The sequence below is a fragment of the Ilyonectria robusta genome, assembly GCF_021365365.1.
Source record: "Ilyonectria robusta strain PMI_751 chromosome Unknown BGZ61scaffold_17, whole genome shotgun sequence".
Taxonomy (NCBI): Eukaryota; Fungi; Ascomycota; class Sordariomycetes; order Hypocreales; family Nectriaceae; genus Ilyonectria; species Ilyonectria robusta.
This window is the reverse complement of record NW_025764451.1, coordinates 399,627-414,284: the sequence shown is the minus strand read 5'-3', so window position 1 is coordinate 414,284 and position 14,658 is coordinate 399,627. Positions and strand designations below refer to the sequence as shown.

The window sequence follows — 14,658 nt, the reverse complement described above, 5'->3', positions numbered from 1 at the left end:
GTAGTCTAGACTGCCACAGGAACGCCATTACACGTACGCATTCCAGAGTCCAGACACAACTGTTGTGCTCCACAGCTTAGTCTAGACCCAAAGCACAGTGACATAATCCAAGACACAGAATTTTTAGCGTAGTCACTTATCAGAAAGACCACATTCTGGCCAACCACCATTGAACATGCCCACGGGTGAGTTTTTCCCGTGAGTGTCTCAGTCCCAATGCTCTGGGCCCGGCCACGCAACGCAAGGCGTAATGCGCTTTGAAACGTGGCGATATGAGACACAGCAAGGGAGAGGCTGACAGGGAGAAAGATATGAAAAATGGGCCGCTGATGGGATTGTTCATCCCTCGCATCACGTGGGGCACGTGGGCTGATAAAGTGATTGAATCGTGGGCTACTTGATATGGAGTTGGCGTTTATAGGGGAGGATTATGTAAATTAACGGCTAGTCCAACTGAGCGTTTATTCAAATTGAACTATATCCAGTGTGGTATGGATTCACTTTCTGAAGATGGATATGCAGAATTATTCTGTGAGAGATAATTAAAATAACCAGTGCCTAGAAGCCGGGTTTCTCTAACATCCAGGGGCAGAGACTTGCCGGAAATCTTCAGTAAATTGTTCCAACATTAGCGTCCATGGATGCCGGATGGTCTGGATTGCAATTTGCCTTAGTCTGGGAGAGGATAGCAGTAAAGGTCCCCGTTGTAATGTCTCAGACAAAGGGTCACCGGGACCTGTAGTTAAGACATCCCACTCCTCAGCACTGCCTCGTTGTTATCACACGATAGAGGGGGTACGATACCCACGTGTGGAAATTCTGTGACTCTGGCCATCGATAGGAATTTTGGTCCACTTCCCAGTCAGTTGCTTGGTTCTAATTTGCACCGTACGAAATAATGTCTCAATAGACCTCTGGATCCATATTCCGCAATGCGCCTCCCACCGAATCGACTTTTTGCTTTGTACTTGGCTGACGAGGGAGTGTAGGCCAGTATGTTCGAGGCCCGTATGTTTGAGGCCCGTATGTTCGAGGCCCATATGCTCGAGGCATCGGTATGATGTTCCGGATCCCGGGTAGATTTCCTTTCTATAACAAAGGGCCGCCTTCCGATGGTTGGCAGTTTGAGTTTGTCACCGTATTACGATACGCTTCACTCACTCGTAGCAGCTTTGGCTCAACGCCAGTTCATTCGTTACTGTCACTCTCTTTGCAATGAAACTTTCCCCAACAAAGGCACTCGTGCCTTGTCTGGCGTTTGGCCATCTCGCTATGGCGGACCCAGGCCCCTTCCAGGTGGTCCCGAACCCCGGCGGGTTCAACATGTTCAATGCCGCCTTCGGGGGCACAGGACTGTGGGAGACTGATATAGTCTATCAAGGTGCTGGTAGTGGTGGAACTTTCACTAACGGGCCAGAGTTTATGGGAGAAGGTATTATACTAACAACAGGGTCGGCTTCAGGAGCTGAACAGGGGGGAGATGCCAACGTTGACGCTGGGAGACAAGGCAGTTCTTACTGTTCTCCTGGGTTTGACGAAACATTGTACAAGGTATACTTCGACGTCCCGGGGGATGTCCGAACCATAGTCGTCAATTACGTCTTTGCAACGGCAGAGCGAGAGTAAGAGAAATGTACATCGAAGTAGGTGCCAAATTGCTAACTGATACTAGTTCCAATACCGACTTCGAACTGCGAAAACGACTCGTGACAAAGAGACGAGTTCGTCAGGACAAGATGATCATTTCATTCGACGGCGGCATGGAAGTCGAAAGTCTATCTTCCGATGACGACGCAGTGACGTTCCGAAACACAGAGATGTCGTACCCACGTTCGACGGAGTTGCGGAGCTTCACGCTTGCGACATTCCCCGGAATACACAGCCTGGTGTTCGCCATCTGCGACGAGAATGACCATGAATTTGATTCGGCCTTGCTGTTCAATGTAGAAACCGAACGCAGTAGGATTGTAGCTCGTGCGGACACCACTCCTACCACCACGCCTGTGAACACTCCTACGACCACTTCAACAACCACTTCGGAAAGCACTGAGAGTACTTCGGAAAGTACTACGACTACCTCTGAAAGTGATACGACTACTTCTGAAAGTACGACGAGCACTTCCGAGAGTACGACGAGCACTTCCGAGAGTACTACCAGCACTCCAGTTGACACCACTACTTCTGAGAGCACTACCAGCACTGCGGTTGATACCACTACAACGTCTGAGAGCACGACCAGCACCCCCGTTGACACGACTACTGAGTCTGAGAGCACTACCAGCACTCCGGTTGACACGACTACTGAGTCTGAGAGCACTACCAGCACTCCGGTTGATACGACTACTGAGTCTGAGAGCACTACCAGCACTCCGGTTGACACGACTACTACGTCTGAGAGCACTACGGGCACTCCCGTTGATACTACGACTACGTCTGAGAGCACGACAAGCACTCCCGTTGACACGACTGCTACATCTCCTGTAGACACCACTCCTGTTGACACCACTACTGCTTCTCCTGTGGACACGACCCCTGTTGACACTACTACTACATCTCCTGTGGACACGACTCCTGTTGACACCACCACTGCATCTCCTGTGGACACCACTCCCGTTGACACGACTACTGCATCTCCTGTGGACACCACTCCAGTTGACACCACTACTACGTCTGAGAGCACTACAAGCACTCCCGTTGACACGACTGCTACATCTCCTGTAGACACCACTCCTGTTGACACCACTACTGCTTCTCCTGTGGACACCACTCCTGTTGACACCACCACTGCATCTCCTGTGGATACGACTCCCGTTGGCACGACTACTACATCTCCTGTGGACACCACTCCTGTTGACACCAGCTCGACCACTCCCATCGACACCACTTCTGAAAGTACTACGAGTACTTCTGAAGGCACTGCAAGCACCCCTGTGGACACTACTCCCGTTGACACCACTTCTGAAAGTACTACGAGCACTTCTGAGAGCACTGCAAGCACCCCTGTGGACACTACTCCTGTTGACACGACGACAACCACTCCCGTTGACACCACTGCATCGACGAGTAGTTCTTCAGTCACCAACCCAACTGACACTTCCGTTGGCACGCCGGTTGAGACCCCGACCACAACGGCAACAAGCTCCTCGACCAGTGCTCCAGTGGATACTTCCTCCGAGACTCCAGCTGGCACGCCGACTACCACATCAACCGCTGAGTCTTCGTCCAGCACTTCCATCGATACTTCCTCCGAGACTCCAGTTGGCACACCGACTACTACATCATCTGGTAGCTCTTCGTCCAGCACTTCCATCGATACTTCTTCTGAGACTCCAGCTGGCACGCCGACTACTACAACGACTGCGGGTTCTTCTACCAACAGTCCGATTGACACCTCTAGTACGGCAACTGAGACCCCGACTACCACGTCAGCCACCATCTCTTCGTCTAACACTGTCATCGACACTTTTATTACCCCGTCTGGCACGCCGACAACTGCATCAACTACGACTTCTCCTGTCACCACTCCAATTGACACTCCTACTACGACATTCTTTTCTCCGATTGAAAGTTCAACTACCACATCGACAACGAGCTCTTCAGTCAACACGCCAGTGGACACATCTGATACATCAGCCGGGACCCCGACTACAACATCGACAGCTAGCTCTTCAGTCAGCACGCCAGTAGACACTTCTGATACATCGAGCACCACGTCAATCACTACTACATCAACCGGTGGCAGCTCGACTACCAGTTCTTCGGTTAACACCCCTAGTGGTACACCGGTGGGCACACCAACTACCACATCGACGACAACGTCAGCCACTATATCTTCGTCCAACACTGTCATCGATACTTTTATTACCCCGTCTGGCACACCGACTACATCGACTACTGGCACCGAGAGCAGCTCAACCGACATTAACAGCTCAACCACCAGCTCTTCAATCAATACACCAGTTGGCACACCGACTACATCGGCTACTAGCTCCGAGATCAGCTCGACCGGTATCATCAGCTCGGCTACCAGCTCTTCAGTTAATACACCAGTTGGTACACCGACCACATCGGCTACTAGCTCCGAGATCAGCTCGACCGATGTCAGCAGCTCGACTACCATCTCTTCGTCCAACACTGTCATCGATACTTTTATTACCCCGTCTGGCACACCGACTACATCGACTACTGGCTCCGAGATCAGCTCGACCGATATAAGCAGCTCGACCACCAGCTCTTCAGTTAATACACCAGTTGGAACGCCAACTACATCGGCTACTAGCTCCGAGATCAGCTCGACCGATGTCAGCAGCTCGACCGGTATCATCAGCTCGACCACCAGCTCTTCGGTCAACACACCGGTTGGCACACCGACTACATCGACAACTGGCTCCGCGAGCAGCTCAACCGATATCAGCAGCTCGACTACCAGCTCTTCAGCTTCAGGCAACACACCAGTTGGTACACCGACTACATCGGCTACTAGCTCTGAGATCAGCTCGACCGGTATCATCAGCTCGACTACCAGCTCTTCGGTTAGTACACCAGTTGGCACGCCCACTACTGGATCAACAACCAGTGCATCGACGAGCATCTCGGCTGGCAGCTCGACCACTAGCTCGGCCACCAGCTCGATTACAAGCTCTGGGACCAACGGCCCCGTTACGCCGCCGGGCACACCCACTACTACATCACCGACCACCGCGTCGACAAGCAGCAGTTCCAACAGCGACTCAACCGCTAGTAGCTTGACTACAACCGTCTCAACGACTGCAACTGGCTCGACAGCGACTGATTCAACGAATACACCTGGTTCCACGCCTTCAACTGGCTCGACGACTACAGCCAGTTCGACAGGAACTGGCTCGACAACGGCAAGTGGTTCGACAGAAACTGGCTCGACAACGGCAAGTGGTTCGACAGAAACTGGCTCGACAACGGCAAGTGGTTCGACAGAAACTGGTTCGACAACGGCCAGCTCGGCAGCAACGGATTCAACGGCTACAACTGGCTCGACAGCGACAGACACAACATTAACTGACTCGACGGCTTCTGGATCAACAACCACTGGTTCTACCAACACCGCATCGACTACGAGTGGCACGGCCATCACTGAGTCTTCTCAATCTGCGTCCTCTACAAGCGCTGGTGTATCGGCGACGAATGCGCCTTTCATTGACGGTTACGACTATCTCGGGTGTTTCGGCTCCCCCGACGGTTTCACAAACTGGGTGGAAGAAGGAAACGATCCTGATATGGATCCTGCTCTTTGCATCGCGCTATCTGGAGGAAAGCAGTACATTGGTGTCTACGATACGTATGGATTCCCAGAAACTTTCACACGTATTTTGACCGCTAACATTTGCACAGGTTCTGCTATGCGGCTGATATTATTGATGACACGGTTCTTGTGGACGACGCAAATTGCGATATTATCTGTCCTGGCGATTTTAACTTCTATTGCGGTGGATTGAACAACGGACTCGTCAGAAGATTTAGTCCCCTGCATCGAAGAGCCTTGGATTCTACTATTCTCCTTACTGTCTACTCTAAGCGGTCAACTGGTAACCCACCTCCTTCATCAACGACAACCTCCTCAGCGTCAACCTCTGTAGCAACGACCCTTTCAGGCTCAACCCTCTCCACATCGATCATTTCAGCTTCAACTCTCTCCGGATCAACTGTCTCTGGATCAAACCCTCCATCATCAACACTCTCAGTGTCTGTCACATCAACTGTAACGGGTCTGCCTGGTTCCGTTGTCACGACTACCTTGACTGACGGAAGTGTCGTCACATCAACTGTAACGGGTCTGCCTGGTTCCGTTGTCACGACTACCTTGCCTGATGGAAGTGTCGTCACATCAACTGTAACGGGTCTGCCTGGTTCCGTTTTCACGACTACCTTGCCTGATGGAAGTGTCGTCACATCAACTGTAACGGGTCTGCCTGGTTCCGTTTTCACGACTACCTTGCCTGATGGAAGTGTCGTCACATCAACTGTAACGGGTCTGCCTGGTTCCGTTTACACGACTACCTTGACTGATGGAATTGTCGTCACATACACTGCCGGTAGCACGGAAACAGTCACCACCTTTATTACTACCACGATCACATACACAACACTCTGCTCTGGATTCCCTCATACCCTCACGGTTTCAGAGTACTGCACCACAATCGAGTTTGCTCATTGCCCCATCTGCGAAAATAAACCACCAGTTGTGGAAATGACTACAATCGTGAATGACTGCCACGCCTGTGGCCAGCATGGCGAAGACACGATTACGCTTACAGTGCCTATGGATTGCCTTGCGAGTGAAACAGCTGGAAGCCAGCCAGATATTGGTGCTTCAATGGGACCGCAGCCAGCTGAGCCAACCATGGTCGGAGAGAACGGCGCCGCTGCAACACAGTACATCCCGCAAGGGAACCAAGCCAAGCCAACCTGGGGCGCAGATGATGGTCTTAAGACAATGGTCATTCCAGGGCCTGGTTCTCAGCCCGGAGGTGGTCATTCAGCTGCAGGAACAGGGGAATCAGACAACTCCGGTAACTCAGGTCAGCCGGGCAACTCAGGCTATCCCGGCGACGGGAGCCATGCAGGCGACTCAGGCGACTCAGGCGACTCAAGCAACTCGGGCGACTCGGGCAACTCGGGTAAGCCAGGTGATTCTGCAGGCACTGGAGGTTCCGGTGACTCCGGCAACTCTGAGAATTCTGGAGGGCCTGGAGGGTTTGGAGGTTCTAGCACCCCTGGAGGGTCCGGAAACTCTGGTAACCCTGGAGGATCTGGAGGGTCCGGAAACTCCGATAACTCGGGCGGCTCAGGAAACTCAGGCGACTCGAGCAACTCCAGCAACTCCGGCAGTTCAGGCAACTCGGGTGAGCCAAATGGCTCGGGCAACTCGGGCGGCTCAGGCAATTCGGGCGGCTCAGGCAACTCGGGCGAGCCAAATGGCTCTGGAGGCTCTGGAGGCTCTGGAAACTCCGGTAACTCTGGCAACTCTGGCAGCCCGGGAAGCCCTGGTGAATCTGGAGGATCAGATGTCAACTCCAATGTTCATGGATCGACGGGCTCTGAAGCCACGGACACCCCTCTGGTTGTAACAGCAGGTGGAAGCCGCAAAGCCTCGGAGAACACGTACCTTCTCGGGTTGGGCATTGCGGTTGTATTGAGAGCAGTGTGGTAAGAGCTCAATTCGAGGTATGGTGGCTAGTTTGAAAGGAACATTTACGCATTCAATTAGAAGCTGTGACCGCGCTGTGTCACACGTATCATTAGATTAGAAAGATTTTATTACACTCATTTTCTATGTTGAAAAACATTACCACTATCTTTACCTTTCCTTCCCCGCGTCATCTCAGGCGTGGCTTATCGCCCACATTCGGAGTTTGCGATAACCGCTCTAATGCATTGTCGGCTTGTCCGACGCCTCAACCGTGATTGTCGTGTCCAATAATTCCACTGCGATTACGACATCTTTAGCTTTGTGGAGATCCACGTTAAGGGAATTTTCTCATTCTTGCTGGAGCCTTAAAAGCGTAGATGCGTACATCTTTGTCTCTTGCTTAGCTGCAGATTCTGTCTCTACACACCAATTACCACCCCCTGCAATTGCCGGCAGAAGAACACCAAGATGGCCACCAAGTTCGATACAATCAATCTCCCGGCCATGGCCCAATATGAAGATTTACAGCGTCTGGTACCTGTTTTGACTGCTCTGTTGGTGGTCGCTGTGTCTTACCTGGTGTACAATGTATGTACGGGTTGCATCGAATGCGCATCCTGTCTCATTCGTCGGCTTCTCCGAATTGTCCAGCCATGTATCAGGCTTGCTAACATACTCAGGTCGCCTTTCGCACAGACATCCCGCATATCAAAGGCATGCCGGAAATTCCTGGCGCAGTGCCGGTTTTCGGCCACCTTCTCAAACTTGGCGAAGATCATGCCAGCGTTTGTGAGAAGTGGTGGCGTCAATACAACCACTCCGTGTTTCAAATCAAACTCGGAAATACGCGAGCTGTCGTGGTGAACTCATTCGACGACTGCAAGAAAATGTTGCTTGGGAATCAAAATGCTGTCATTGATCGGCCGACTCTGTACACGTTCCACGGCGTCATTAGCAGTACCCAGGGCTTCACCATCGGCTCCTCTCCTTGGGATGATTCTTGCAGGAAGAAGCGAAAGGCAGCTGGCACAGCGCTTAGCAAACCTGCCATGCGAAACTACTACCCCATGTTTGATTTGGAGAGCTACTGCATTCTTCGAGATCTCAAGGCAGATAGCCGAAACGGCGAGGTCGAGATTAGCGTTCGACCCTACATCCAACGATATGCCCTCAACACTACCTTGACCCTCTGCTATGGCATTCGCATGGATGCTGTCTACGACGAGCTGTTGCGTGAAATTCTCCACGTTGGATCGGCGATTTCACTGTTGCGCAGTGCGTCGGAGAACCTGCAAGACTACGTGCCGATCCTGAGATATATCCCAAACAACACGAAGAACGCCTACTCCAAGGAGCTCCGCGACAGACGCGATACATACCTGAATCTTCTCTTGGACAAAGTGCGAGAGATGATTAAAAATGGCACTGACAAGCCCTGCATCTCGGCGGCGATTCTCAAGGACGAGGAAACGAAACTTTCAGGAGTCGAGGTCTCTTCAATCTGCCTGTCTTTGGTTTCTGGAGGATTCGAAACAATTCCCGGCACCCTGACCTCTGCAATCGGATCCCTTTCAACTCCGGAAGGACAGATCTGGCAGGATCGCGCTTACGAGGATATCAAGAAATACTACCCCGATATGCGCGACGCTTGGACGAGCAGCTACGTGGAGGAGAAAGTCCCTTACATTAACGCAATTGTCAAGGAGGCGGGCCGTTACTACACCGTTAGTTCTATGAGTCTCCCTAGAAAGACAGTGACAGAGGTGAATTGGAATGGTGCCATCATCCCCCCAAAGACGATGATCTTGATCAATGCACAAGCTGGAAACCACGGTATGATTACTTCCGTCCTCATTTAGCACAAGCTAACATTTTTAGATGTTGATCATTATGGTGACGACGCGGGCAAGTTTGACCCGGAGAGATGGCTCAGCACTCTCGATCCTCCTACGGAAAGAGAGCAAAATGGGCTGGGTCATTTGAGCTTTGGCACCGGATCCCGTGCTTGTTCGGGCCAACACATTGCCTCGAGACTTTTGTACTCTGCGCTGATCCGTATTCTATCTTCCTACAAAATCGTGGCAAGTGAGACGGAGCCGCCCAACACTGACTATGTCGAGTACAATGCGATTAAGACAGCACTGGTGGCTATCCCCAGAGACTTCAAGGTCAAGCTTATCCCTCGGGATGATGGTGTTACCAGCGAGTGCCTGGATGCTGCCAAGGAAAGGACTCAGGAGCACTACAAGGAGTAGACTGACTTATTTTGAAGTCAACTGCGCACATGGTTACGGTGGGTGTTAGCACTGTTGCCATTCTTTGCGGCGGCATGGAATGAACTAGTCAAGGGAATCTGGTTTAGAATATGGATGAGAAAGTCAATAAAAACACCAGATTGATAAACAAGACGATAAGTAATGTGCATAAATGACCTTGTCGGAGCTTCCGACCGGCAAATAAACCCCACTCTGCACATTTCATCCAGCGAATTTAAGTAGTCTTCCGTAGCACATCATACTCAAGCTTCGTTTCCAGGATATCATTTCCGCAACCAACACAAACACAATGTCTTCGCTCGCAATTTCCCGACTATTTGGAGTCAGTGGTTACGTGGCAGCGGTCACCGGAGGCAGCAGTGGCTTAGGCCTAATGATATGCAAAGTGAGTTTCGATTATGCACACTGGAAAGATGCTGCAGTTGAAGATCTCTGAATGTCGGGAAAATATTGATATTTCTAGGGACTTGTGACGAATGGCGCAAAAGTTTATGTTATCGCCTTGCCCAGTGAACCTATCGATGAGAAAGTCGAGGAGCTGAACGAAATCGGGAAATTAAGTGGAGGGAGTGCTATTGGGTAATGCTACGATGCTATGGAATGTCACACTCGATCTTTAAGCTAACGATTTATAGTCTTCCCTGCGACGTATCTTCAACAGAGAAAATTGCTGCAGCGGCAGAATACATCAAGCAACGCGAGACGCACCTTGATGTTCTCGTCTCAAATGCTGGCATCAGACGGGACCCGGTGGTACAATGCAATGTTCTAACGGCACCTCTGTTGGAGCTGCAGTCCTCAATGTGGAGTTCTCGTCACTCGGATTGGGCAGATACGTTTTGCGTCAACACAACGGCTCACTATTTCATGGCTGTTGCTTTCCTACCACTTCTGTCGGCAGCTGCAGAGAGTACCATCGAAGGCGGACGACAAGGGCGAGATGTAGGCCGCGGCGTCATCATCATCACCAGCTCGTGTGCCAGTATGCACAATATGACAAACATTGACCTGACCAGCTATGCCTCAAGCAAGGCCGCAACGGATCATCTTGTTCGACTGCTTGCCGCAAAATTCAGCCGCTTCTATGTTCGGGTGGCGGGCCTGAATCCTGGATGTGAGTTAAAATCTGCTGTGGGCTGAAGTTGATCACCGACACTGACTGTAAATAGTCGTGCCGAGCAAGATGAACCCCGTCGGTGAAGCGGGGAATGTGTTCAGTTCGCTTTTCGATCAGGTACCTGCGAAGAGGGCAGGCGACGAAGAAGACATTGCCGGCGCTGTTCTTTATCTCGCTAGTCGAGCTGGGGTAAGACTTCTTTTCTTCACTTTTCTCTCAAGAGTCATTCAATTTGACGATTCACTCATTGTTATTCGTTGCTAAATTCTATACATAGGCTTATGTCGATGGAATCTCGCTTTGTGTTGATGGAGGACGCATTCTGCTCGCAAATGGGCAGCAATAATTGCCTACGGATGAGAAATCGGACATGTAGTCTCCAATGATACTTCATTCAATAGGTTTTACTCGTTTTGATTTGTGACATATGGTAAATTCACACAGACAGCCATGTATGACGCAAACACTTCGGCACCTCAGAACTGTGCCGCTGCGTTCCGCTTTTTGAGGGGTTGAGGCAAATGTTGTGGTTACAATGGAGAATATCTGTATCTGTAGTGGAGCAGTGATTGACTAATCTTGCATTATCGTTAATAGCTCCAACCATTGAATTAGTTCTGATAACCGCCACAAAGAGCTATCTGCGGGGGCCTCTCCGGACTGCAGCTTTGTGTCACCGTCGGACAGCCCGACAATGCGGCATCTTTCGGCTCTATTCTGGCACTTGGTTGACTTGTGGCCTGTTCATATGAAGCCGGGTAGCATTGCTCCAAATCCTAGTGGTTTCGTGATGATCACCGCTTGAGAAAATATGTCAATTGTATCTCTGGCGAACGCGAACACGCGGTAAGTAAATTTCGATTTGCCGAGTTCGTCCAGCGAAGCTAAACCGGTTTTAGGTCTGATTTTAGTGTCAATGACTTGCACGAACTCGCAGCCGGGCTCGGAATTGAGATTGTGAAGGATCAAGATGCCGATGATTACCTTCTACTCTTGAGATCCTTGCAAGGGGTCCTGCAAAACATCAAAGATGGCCCTGACTATCATCACCCAGCACTCGATCCCTATCCTGTGGACGGGACTCGCAAATATTGGAAGCCGATCCAGGATGATAATCCTCTAAATGCATGGAGCCACCGATGTGACCTCAAAGCCACAAAATGCACCAGCGATTTATTATTGGACCGAACAATTGTCATCAAGGACAACATATCCGTCGGTGGATTGCCCACGACCTTGGGCACTTTACCCACAGTTTTATCTGAGGATGGCGTTATCCCTGTTTCTGCCATTGACGCAAGTGTCGTCTCTCGCATTTTAGCTGCGGGCGCAACGATCAAAGGCTCATCGACTTGCGAAAGCTTCTGTGCATCTCCTTTATCGTTTACTTCGGCAACTGGTCCCGTGCACAACGCTCTTCTACATGGGTACACGTCTGGTGGAAGCAGCAGTGGCTCTTGCGCTCTTGTTGCCGCAAGTGTACTGACTGGGCAGTCCGGTAAAGCCTTTGGCGAAACTGTACAGCTGGCGATTGGCAGTGATCAGGCCGGATCGGTCAGGATTCCAGCTTCCTTCAGCGGCGTTTATGGACTGAAGCCGACATTCGGGTTGATCCCTTATACCGGGGCTGCGTCTATGACTCCCATGATTGACCATCTGGGCCCTATTGCGTCCAATCTTGAAGACATTGCAGCGTTGCTCAAGGTCATGGCAGGTTATGATGGTCTAGATCCTCGAATGACACCCGAATCACCCCTCATGACTCAAGTGAAGGACTATCCCCAGATTCTGGCTGATTTCCGCCACCGTGTATCTATCAAGGATGATCAAAGAAGGCGAATGAAAGTTGGGTTGCTGAAGGAGTCCTTCAATATCCCAGGATTATCCCCCGAGGTTCGGGAGACGGTTCAGCAAGCGGCAAGATCTGCATTTGCGTCTGCTGGTGCAGAAGTGATCGACGTGTCCATACCGATGCACCTTGAAGGCCCTTCAATCTGGACTGCATCCACGCGGCCCTCAATGTCTGATTGGTTGTGTCAAGGGAAGCCCTCTGGTCATTTGTCATATTTACCACCGCATCTTCAAGCGAGATGGCCTCCAACCCAAGAAGTCTATGAACTCTTGACGTCAACCAATCCTGGAGTTGTCAATATCATACTCAGCGCGCAGTTTGCTCAAAAGGAGTTCGGGCCGGCAGTGGAAGCAAAGGCGCATCGCAAAATATTTGAGCTGAGAGCTGCGTACGACGATGCGTTGGAACATGTCGACGTCTTGGTCACCCCATGTGCACCAACAGTGGCGATGCCACACCCACGCTTGACTGATGACCAAGGCAAAGCATCTAGCATCATGGACAAACTCGGCGTTGCGGTTGGCGTGACCAACAATACTTGTCCGTTCAATGTGACAGGACATCCGGCCATGAACGTCCCTTGTGGATTTTCTACCGTCCCAGACCATCCCGACGTGCAGTTACCAATTGGGATGCAGATAATCGGAAAACGCTGGGACGACGAGTCCGTGATCATGGCGGCGGCTTTGTTCGAGGAAGGAAAAAAGAGGGTCGACTAGGACAGGGCCTGAAGTGATGTCCATGGATCTGTATTAAATATGGATGTGGAAGAGACAACGTATCAGCATATTTATATCTTATTGAGCATCATCAAAATTCTTCTAGACTTCAATATACATGTGTGAGATGACTGTAACGGCCTTTTGCCTTGACAAGTTATTTCTGTACCTGGAGTTCCTATAGTTTGATATTTTCCAAGAACCCAGAGATTTCCTGATCCATCCAATCAATATCTCGTTTGTTACTCCCAGCACCAGCCAAGTGGCCCCAGATCGACGGTATGACCTTGAGCCGCGCATCCGGAATCAATTGGCATTCTCTCTCACTAGCCTCCCAGCGAAAGTACTGGTCTGTTTGGCAAGGCATCAGAAGCACTCGGGCTCTGATTTGAGACAATGCTTCCCCCAAGGAACTGCCGTAGGATGAGTCGCACACCGTGATGTCTGCCTTTTGCCACATCTGCAGCTTCGCAAGAAGATCGTCCGGGTGCCAACTCTTGTAATTAGCACCTGCAACATCGGCGTCCCAGTTTTGTAGTGTTTCGTAGCCTAATTCCTTGTAGGTTTCTTGGTCAAACCACTCGGCGCTTGTCAACCAGGCAGAATATGCCTTTCCGAAGGCTCTCAGACCGCGCGGTGATTTGGGAAGCTCTGTCTGCTGATTTCCGTCTGCATAGTCGATGGAACTCTCCAGCGCCGCTTTTGGCCCCTCTAGAAATTGGAAGTTATGCCGACTAGTTCGAGCGGAGGAGCAAACGATGACGGCGTTTTGCACAAAGTCCGGGTACATGACGGTCCAGTAATAAGTGCACTGGCCGCCCATCGAGAATCCAACCATGACCTCAACCGTTTGAATAGAAAGATGTTTGAGTAGCTCATGCTGGGCACGAACGCAGTCTCGGTAATCAATTGACTTCGGAAACCCCGGCGTGTTGGAGGGACTTGACGACTCGCCGTTGCCAAGTAATGCTACCACGATGATTCTGTGGTTGTGCAGTGCTCCATTGGCGAAGTTGAGTGCTGAATTGACTCTGCCCCGGAAGCATGTCTGGATCACAGCTACCTTGGAAGCCTCTGTGTTGAGATCTAGGTAGGCAAGGCGAATTTCCGGAAGAATTGTGCCGTCTTGGAATGGGAAGTCGGACAGAGAGAATAATTTCATCTTCGGTTCTGCTGGTGTCTCCATGGTGACGTGGTGAAGGTATGGCCCGTGGAGAATCGGAGGGGAATCACGTAGCCTTGCCGTGGTATTTTCCTTCGAGATAGATTGATGTGAATCCTGTGGACCGGGTGTTTTCGTATCTGAGTGTTTCGGTATGGCCGATAGTGGAACCGGCACTAGCGAACTGGTAAATTATTCCTTTTACGGTGCAGCGTGCTCGCGAATAAACAAGTTAATGGTACGATCTCTTGAAACCTAGCAAACGACAAGGCTTCAATGAGACCCCAACCAAGGGAACATGTTTCAGCGCATCGCTCGGCGTCGGAAAACGTGTGTAAGGCGGTTTGTCCGAAGCTGGAAACATGTT

General features: G+C 50.9%; 6 protein-coding genes across 6 annotated transcripts; 5 read left to right on the top strand and 1 right to left on the bottom strand.

Moving 5' to 3' along the window:
- The first annotated feature begins 950 nt into the window (after positions 1 to 950).
- BGZ61DRAFT_66041 (uncharacterized protein) lies at positions 951 to 5,789 on the top strand. Its single transcript, XM_046256961.1, has 3 exons — positions 951 to 1,622; positions 1,673 to 5,301; positions 5,368 to 5,789. The coding sequence occupies exons 1-3, from the start codon at positions 1,216 to 1,218 to the stop codon at positions 5,469 to 5,471; spliced, it is 4,140 nt and encodes a 1,379-aa protein (XP_046101105.1). The 5' UTR covers positions 951 to 1,215; the 3' UTR covers positions 5,472 to 5,789.
- Positions 5,790 to 5,868: 79 nt separating this feature from the next.
- Positions 5,869 to 7,319, top strand: BGZ61DRAFT_456490 (uncharacterized protein). Its single transcript, XM_046246523.1, has one exon. It carries the CDS (start codon positions 6,224 to 6,226, stop codon positions 7,184 to 7,186), a length of 963 nt encoding a protein of 320 aa, XP_046101104.1. The 5' UTR covers positions 5,869 to 6,223; the 3' UTR covers positions 7,187 to 7,319.
- A 350-nt stretch (positions 7,320 to 7,669) lies between these two features.
- Positions 7,670 to 9,420, top strand: BGZ61DRAFT_496233 (cytochrome P450; the record flags this gene model as incomplete). The annotated part of the gene is made up of 3 exons (XM_046250992.1): positions 7,670 to 7,753; positions 7,846 to 8,998; positions 9,044 to 9,420. 3 exons carry the CDS (start codon positions 7,670 to 7,672, stop codon positions 9,418 to 9,420), a joined length of 1,614 nt encoding a protein of 537 aa, XP_046101103.1.
- A 310-nt stretch (positions 9,421 to 9,730) lies between these two features.
- BGZ61DRAFT_496232 (short chain dehydrogenase) lies at positions 9,731 to 10,904 on the top strand (the record flags this gene model as incomplete). The annotated part of the gene is made up of 5 exons (XM_046250991.1): positions 9,731 to 9,826; positions 9,905 to 10,020; positions 10,077 to 10,555; positions 10,611 to 10,747; positions 10,836 to 10,904. 5 exons carry the CDS (start codon positions 9,731 to 9,733, stop codon positions 10,902 to 10,904), a joined length of 897 nt encoding a protein of 298 aa, XP_046101102.1.
- A 465-nt stretch (positions 10,905 to 11,369) lies between these two features.
- BGZ61DRAFT_507964 (amidase signature domain-containing protein) lies at positions 11,370 to 13,232 on the top strand (the record flags this gene model as incomplete). Its single annotated transcript, XM_046251933.1, has 2 exons — positions 11,370 to 11,404; positions 11,458 to 13,232. 2 exons carry the CDS (start codon positions 11,370 to 11,372, stop codon positions 13,127 to 13,129), a joined length of 1,707 nt encoding a protein of 568 aa, XP_046101101.1. The 3' UTR covers positions 13,130 to 13,232.
- Positions 13,233 to 13,307: 75 nt separating this feature from the next.
- On the bottom strand, positions 13,308 to 14,315 carry BGZ61DRAFT_535352 (Alpha/Beta hydrolase protein; the record flags this gene model as incomplete). The annotated part of the gene is made up of 1 exon (XM_046254264.1): positions 13,308 to 14,315. One exon carries the CDS (start codon positions 14,313 to 14,315, stop codon positions 13,308 to 13,310), a length of 1,008 nt encoding a protein of 335 aa, XP_046101100.1.
- Positions 14,316 to 14,658: the final 343 nt, after the last annotated feature.

Bases quoted from the DNA above. Each gene is read 5' to 3' on its own strand.
- BGZ61DRAFT_66041 (XM_046256961.1), top strand. From the start codon at position 1,216: ATGAAACTTTCCCCAACAAAGGCACTCGTGCCTTGTCTGGCGTTTGGC. The intron at 1,623-1,672 runs GTAAGAGAAATG...AACTGATACTAG, and splicing joins TTTGCAACGGCAGAGCGAGA to TTCCAATACCGACTTCGAAC. The intron at 5,302-5,367 runs GTGTCTACGATA...ACATTTGCACAG, and splicing joins TGGAGGAAAGCAGTACATTG to GTTCTGCTATGCGGCTGATA.
- BGZ61DRAFT_456490 (XM_046246523.1), top strand. From the start codon at position 6,224: ATGACTACAATCGTGAATGACTGCCACGCCTGTGGCCAGCATGGCGAA.